This window comes from Rhinatrema bivittatum, unplaced genomic scaffold (assembly GCF_901001135.1).
Source record: "Rhinatrema bivittatum unplaced genomic scaffold, aRhiBiv1.1, whole genome shotgun sequence".
In the NCBI taxonomy this organism is placed as follows: domain Eukaryota; kingdom Metazoa; phylum Chordata; class Amphibia; order Gymnophiona; family Rhinatrematidae; genus Rhinatrema; species Rhinatrema bivittatum.
In genome coordinates this window covers 68,661-76,403 of record NW_021821387.1, presented here as the reverse complement: position 1 = coordinate 76,403, position 7,743 = coordinate 68,661, and the positions used below count along the sequence as shown (strand labels likewise).

Genomic DNA, 7,743 nt, shown 5'->3' with positions numbered 1-7,743 from the left:
ATCTTAAGAAACTATGTCATCAAAACACAGTACTTTACATCATTACAAAACAGTGCAAAGTAATCATAGATAATCCAAAAACAATGCCCACCCCATAAGTACATAGCTCTACGGCCATTAATGACAACTTCCAAACCTATAGCAGATACCAAAGAAGATACACTAGGATGACTAATGATCGGTATCTCAATGAAGGCCATATGCCTGAAAAAAGAGCCACAATTTTAATAGTTTTCGTAACGGAAGTAGTTCTTTTGTCAATTTCATCTCTTCTGGGAACTATTCCAGAGGGTAGGTAAAAGCAAAAGAAGGCTCTGTTGCAAGTCACTGCTGATCTTACATTTGAAAAAGTCTGTCTGATGATAAACATCCCTTTATATTCTTTCAGGTGCTGATGATGATGTATTCAGACTGTAGTCATGCCAGCTCTGATTTTTAATTCATTTTTCAGTGATAAAATATTAACCAGTTAACTTGGGAAATATAATTGGAAAGAGACAAACCAAGGCTTTACAGTTAGTAGGAAGATGCAATTTTTATTCCATGACTTTTTATCACTGGAGGGTAACTGTAGTTTTCTTATTGGATGCTCTCTTGGTAACCCCTGAACTTATTGCTATGCTTGACCATCTGACTATATTTTATCTCTCAGAGAATTATAGCATTATCTTCCTTTCTTTCAGATTTTGTCTCTGGTGTTCCAAGAGCGGCCAGAACTTTGGGCATGGTATGACATATAAACCATTTCACATGTCTCAATTGTGGGATCAGGCATATATATTTAAAGCTAGTTCCTGTTTGTTACATTGTCATGAAAAGAGTCTGATGTCATAGTCTTTCACCACACCAATCAGCTTTTGAACCAGTTGCCATGTGATCACACTGACAGCCAGTATCTCAAAGCCCCAGTTTTGTTTCTTTTTGATTTGCTATAAGGAGCTTCCCATACATGCCAAAAAACATACACACATGGTGAATTGAAGCTTGACAGTGGGGACTATCAACATATTATACTGATGAGCTGGAGGACAGAATTAAGGCTGAGAAGGGAAAGTGCTTTAGGAGGATGATTGAGACTAAGAGAGGTTGCTGGATGGGCACTGAGATCATTTTGGCATTGTGTGGGAGGGGTAGATCAAGTGAGAGGGAGGAGAGAGAGAGAGAGAGGGATAGATACTGAGCAGTCACATGATACAAAGAACATCTTTGGAACTATTGTATACTTCATGAAGTACACTTTTCCAAACTTGAAAGGAAATGGACTGCCCTTACTATACTTATAAAATATTTGAACTCTCATATCCTATAATTTATAACTGGGCATTTCTGTAGTCAAAAATAAAATAATGGGAATGTTTCTTGTTGCAGGTATCCATTTATGATGGGAAAAATATGGCATCCCTACATAATTTCACAGGAGAACAGGTATGATGACATATTTCGTGAAATTAGAGCAAAATGAAGACTAATTTAGTATATTAGTGCATGCCCATATTATCTCTTGAAGGAACAATGAGCATTGTGAAATGGTGTGAGCAATTTGGAAAAACATTTGGTGTGTAAAAAGTGATTTTTATGGATAAATCAGCTCTCCCACTGCAGCTAAAATATACTCAAATTGTTCCATTGGAGAAGGACCAATATTGTCTGTCCTCATGAGTGTGGTAATAGGAAGGAGGTAGGAAATTACAGGCTGGTTACCTTCACCTTAGTGGTGAATTAATGGAGACTCTACTAAAAGAAAGGATAATGGAGTATTTTGAATTCAGCAAGATGCAGGATCTGAGGCATCATGGCTTTCCCAAAGTGAGATCGTGAAAAATAAATTTAATCAATTTCTTTGACTGATGACCAGAGGCCTATGCTAGTTATAGTTTACTTGGATTTCTGAAACATTCTTATTACTGTACTGTATAGGAAATTCACAGATGAACCGAGCAGACTGGGATAAACTCCCAAGGTGCTGGATTGGATTAGAAACTGATTGTAGACAATAGAGGTAGTTCCTAACTCTGAGGATAGAGAGGTGATTAACGGAAGGCCTAAAAGATCAGCATGTTACTGTTCAGTATGCTTTTGAGCAGTATTGTGAAGAGGTTAGAAAGAAACATTTGTCTTTTGCAGCCAACACATTGATCTTCAAAAGTGTGGACTCCCTGAGGAAGCAGACAGTACAAAAAAAAATGATCTATAAAAGCTTGAGAAATAGTTGAGTTCTTTGACAGTTAAGATACTTGCACATTAATGCAGAATCATGCATTTAGGCTTCAGAAATCAAGAGAACAGTACGCATTTGCGGGATGAGAGACTGATGTGCTGTAATTGACCGGGTCATTCTTCAAACCGCAATGTGCCAGTATCGCTGGCATTAGGGCTTTATTGCATGCGTGGATGTATTATGCAAATTAGGGGAAGGGGACGAGTGTGGGGGTGGGGTTTGGGCAGAGTTATGTCCCGGCAGCACTATGGGTGATACTGTTTGCTACATTATCGCCCACAGCACCACAGGAAATAACTACACCTTTTTCCTGTGGCACTATGGATGGAAAACTGTGTGGCCTGGTTGCAACTGCGGTGGGCGAAAATGCACTGTCACGATGCGTCCAGCTGCAAGATTTCACCCCCACCCCCTTTTTTTGCGCAGCTCATCATTCTGCTTTTAGAGGTCTCTTCCCAATTAAAGGAAAGCTAGATTATAATCATAGTCAATAAATCTTCAAGCCAGTGTATGAACCTCATCTAATAGAGGCTTTCTCTTTCATACAAAATGTGCTGCATTTATTTGGTGTAAAAAAGAAATCATTCATTGGCATGTTTTCCAGTGCAAAATAGGTTTTAGCAGGACAGAGTTGTTATGTTATGCTCTCCTTCACCTTCTATTCAGCATGCACTCTATAATAGCTGTCTCAGAGCAGGTGTTAACTTTTCAACATGCATGTTAGTTAAAGGGCTCAGCTTCCAGCAAGCTGAAAGTTGAAGGTCATGCACAGGAGATTACACTGTAAAAGTTCAGCAAAAGAGGCAGGAGCTACTACAGCTTTCTACTTTTTGGAAAAAAAAAATATCCTAATACACATTTTAGATCTTCCTACTCAAATCTGCATTTATTAACTCAATAAAAAATGCCTTTTCAAACAAAAAGGCAACATGTAAACAGCGGTTTGCAAACATTGTACACCTCACAAAGTATAAAGTACAGTAGTATGGTGATGCCTATTAAAGGGGATGTGCCATAGGGTCCTAGCCAATTATGATGGTCCATTGCCATCTTGAATTTGGTTCGTTAGTCCAAAGACTATTTTAGACATATGAGTTTTGAGCCAAGAAAGGTGAAAAAAAAAAAATATTTATTTGAATTTTATATTGAGGCACTGCTGCAGCTAGCAAGAGTCTCACAGAAGCAAAAAAAAAAAAAAACCCAGCTCATAATGCTAACTACAGAGATCTTATTAAATTTGCTTCTTGACAGTTTCTTTTTGTATATACCAGAGGCAAAGGTCCTGAAGTAATGATAAACCACAGCAAGATGATTAAAACAATTACAGCATGTGTCAAAGCTCACTCTTAAATGCCTCCATCATTTAGAGACTGGTCAAGAATGACACCCGTATACACAAAGCAAATTCATTTATATAAGAATTGCCATGTTCTTGCTCATAGGATAGATTTCTTTCTGAAGTAAAAAAAGCACCCCTGTTTCACCAGCCTTTTTCTGAAGTACTACTATCCCGTACTCCTCAGTGACTTTGTTTGGCTGATTATCATCCTGGAAAGCTGCAGGCTCTTGAGATCGTGCTAAACCTCTGACAAAATTCCATTTAAAGTTTCCATGTATGGACATGAACACTGAGAAGATCAAGAAGGCGAGAGGATTCTGGGAATGAAATCCTCAGAAGCTAAAAAATATGGCTTCTGTATAACCCCATGTCTCTAGGGATAGGCTAAGCAAGTCCTAAATTTTGCAACACTGAATGTGTGGATTGTTTAGATGCAATGGGGCAAAAACCAAGATTGGCTCAATTTGTCCCTGATGACATTTATTTATTATTTATTTATTTATTTATTTTTATTTATTTTTAATATACCGATGCTCAAGACCATGTCTTATCGTACCGGTTTACATCACAACCAGGGGAAAAACCATAAATTATGAAAATGAAAGTTACAGTGAACAGGGCGAATAATCCAGGACCATTGAGAGTAGAAGGAATTAGATTAAGAAAACGCTTTTTAAGGAAATGCGCAACAGGCAACTATAAACAATTGTTTTGCAAGTCATTGCTAGTTGGGGAGAGCTTCATACTGGAAAGGCTTGAGAGAACAGCCAAGTTTTCAGTTTCTTTCTAAAGGACAGAAAACATTGTTCCTGGCGTAGATTGGGGGTAGTGTGTTCCATAGCTGTGGTCCGGCGGATGACAGTGTTCGTTTTTGAAAGGAATTGTGGATAAAGGATTTGTATGGAGGTGCCTGGAGAGTTCCTTTGTATGCAGATCTTATCGGTCTATTGGAGTTATGGAGGTTGGGGTTGTTTTATTAAGTGTTTTGGGGTTGTTTTATTAAGTCAAATGCAATTAGGGAGTCATACACTTTTTACTGTACATAATCACATTTATTAATCAACCCATTATTTGAATCACATAAAATGAAACCACATTCATTCCCCACTCATACCATAAAATAGTCAAACTGACTAAACTACAAAAATATCACTTGCATATGAAATTACACATAATATTCGTATACATAAACAAAGGTATTTGAACAAGTTGCATTATCATATAACCATCTATCACCCATATAAACCACTATGCAGCAGGAGTTACATGAATAACTAGATATCACTAATATCAGTTTAGTCCTCTTAAAATTTGTTTTACATTCTTATATGTTCATCTGCCTATTTCCAAACCAGTTCACATTCCAATATACGTAACCCACTTTTCATGTTCCTTTTTCTTTTTCTATATTCTTGTGTGGTCCTTATATTCATCTCTCTGTTTTCATCATGCTTCATGTTTCAGTGCACATAACCAACTGTCTGTTTTCCTTTACCCATCAGTTCCCTTTTTCCTACAAGGGACCCTCGTTTCGCCTATAAGGCTTCAACAGACGAACCAGCCATATCTATCAAAAAATGAAAAGGAAATAGGAAAAATATAAATAACCTATAATATTCACCTCATAATAACAATACACAGATAACGAACACGACTAACCTAATATGGGGCGGATTTTAAAAGGCCTGCGCGCGTAAATCCTTCCAGATTTACACGCGCAGGGCACTTGCACGCCGGCGCGCCTATTTTGCATAGGCCGCTGGCGCGCATAAAGCCCCGGGACGCCGTAAGTCCTGGGGCTTTCGAAAAGGGGCGTTTCGGGGGCGTGTCCGGGGGTGTTCCCGAAACGACGCGGCGTTTCGGGAGCGTGCCGCGGCGTTTCAGGGGCGGGCCCAGGGGCGTGGCGCCGGCCCAGGGGCGTGGTCGAGGCCTCCGGACCAGCCCCCAGGACCGGAGGACGGAGCGGGGCTGCCGGCCGGCGCGCACAAAGGTAGGGGGGGGTTTAGATAGGGCTGGGGGGGGAGGGGGTTAGGTAGGGGAAGGGAGGGCGAAGGAAAGTTCCCTCTGAGGCCGCTCCAAAATCGGAGCGGCCTCGGAGGGATCAGGCAGCGCGCGCTGTGCTCGGCGCGCGCAGGTTGCACAAATGTGCACCCCCTTGCGTGCGCCGACCCCGGATTTTATAAGGTACGCGCGGCTATGCGCGTATCTTATAAAATCCAGCGTACTTTTGTTCGCGCCTGGTGCGTGAACAAAAGTACGCGATCGCGAATTTTTTAAAGATCTACCCCTATATGTTTTCACCACTCCTCTGGTACTTCACATAAAGTTCAAATAAACCATCTTCATACAATGTCTACTACTTGTACCACGCCTAACTGAAACTGGAAAAAACATACACAAAACATGACCAAAACTGCTCATCATACCTTAACCTACCCATTATATTAAAATACTCAACAGATGAGACTTACCCAGAGATGGATAGCCCCAAAAATGGATTACAAAAAGAATTGTTACACACTTGAATGAATTCTCACTCGAGAGTTTTACACAGCATACAGATGCTATCCAAGCATGACCCGTATCAAGCTTAGTGTGGCCACCGCGACTAGAAACACCTTGAATGAATCCCCATATTTGACTTTGAAACTAACCATCACACTTAAGACGTCATCACACATGACCAATGAATGACGTGAAAACACTAAGAAAAATACCCAGATGGTAACCAAGGGGCTACTCATAAATGCACCAAACATCACAATATACTGCAAAGTAACACTTACCACCAAGTACCTAAAACTCCCCGATCTTTCCAATATGGACCTTGTAGGACTCATCACTACACCATAAATTATATTATGCATCATAACCCATCTATCCAACAATCCAAAACATCTCTAATACATAGATGTAGACCATACAAAACTCCCTGATGTCCCTTAATGTCCAATGAGTACTACTCACAAAAACCTTAGATATTAAATACATTGTTGCCAATCTATCCAACAACCCCAATGTATAGGTATCAACCATAGAAGACTTCCTGATGTCACTTAATATACAACAAACACTACTCACAAAAATGCCACACACATCCATTATAAACTTCCCGAATTACATTATTCATATAATTCATATCCATGCACAACACATCCTTAATCAATGGTACCTCTAACATTCCAACACCATACCTCTCTTACATAAATGCTGTTCATTCCACTTCAATGTTTAATCCGTGAGGAACCAGCATAAAGCTATTCATAAATGAATCTTTGTTCCCATTGCCGTAATAACCGGGAGATATCCCTCCCATATTCACACTGCAACTGCTTGATGACAAAAACTTTGACATCATTAATTTCAATGCTTTTCAGCCTGCCAGTGGGAAATCAACGGTGCATTCTTCCTACCTGTACGTACATCTACTCTTATGTTCAATTATACATATCTGATCATTCTCTTAGGCCTGTCCAACGTAGACTAAACCACACAGGCATACTATCGCATAAACGGCTCGCTCAGAAGTACAAGAAAAATGACCTGGTAAACTGTATGTACGAGACAACCTCTGGTTGTTCTTTACCTTATTCCATCAGAATGACAGCGGTTAAGCATATTATACAAAACATTGGCCCATTTGAAAACCTTATCAGGATTTGATGAGAGACCTATATTTTGCAGTTAAGAGGGGTCAAAATTTAAAGAATAAATAGTTGAAGAGTTGCCTGACACATTGATCATCTATACAAGTGGGAAAATTTTGTTGTGGCATGTGCTCTGTTTGCCACAATGTGTTACAGTTATAATATTTTTTCCCACCAAGGTTGTCCGTACACTAACTACACCCCGAATCAGTGTACCTTTCAGGTTGTTTTGTTAAGGCCATTTGACCTATAATGATGATTTATAATTAAGCAAATTAATTAATTACAGATGTTTCTGGTTGTAGCAGGTTTATCAAAAAGAGAGATCAGGAATTTATTTATTTATTTAAGGCTTTTATATACCGATGTTCCTGTACTAGTACATATCACGTCGGTTTACATAGAACCAAAGTTGGAAATTACATCAAACAAGAGGGTACAGATTAACAGGGCTAACTTCGTATGAACTTATAGATAAAGCAGCCGAACGACTTAAATAACATTAAATTATTATATAAATATAAGTATAAATATACAAA

At 39.3% G+C, this 7,743-nt stretch overlaps 1 protein-coding gene across 1 annotated transcript in view; it reads left to right on the top strand.

Annotated features, from left to right (window-relative positions):
* The first annotated feature begins 673 nt into the window (after positions 1-673).
* LOC115082641 (integrin alpha-V-like) overlaps positions 674-7,743 on the top strand; it is a 74,980-nt gene continuing 67,910 nt past the window's right edge. The window contains exons 1-2 of the mRNA XM_029586844.1: positions 674-727; positions 1,369-1,425. Coding sequence (XP_029442704.1) covers positions 725-727; positions 1,369-1,425 — 60 coding nt within the window. The 5' untranslated portion in view covers positions 674-724. The remainder of the gene's footprint in view (positions 728-1,368; positions 1,426-7,743) is intronic.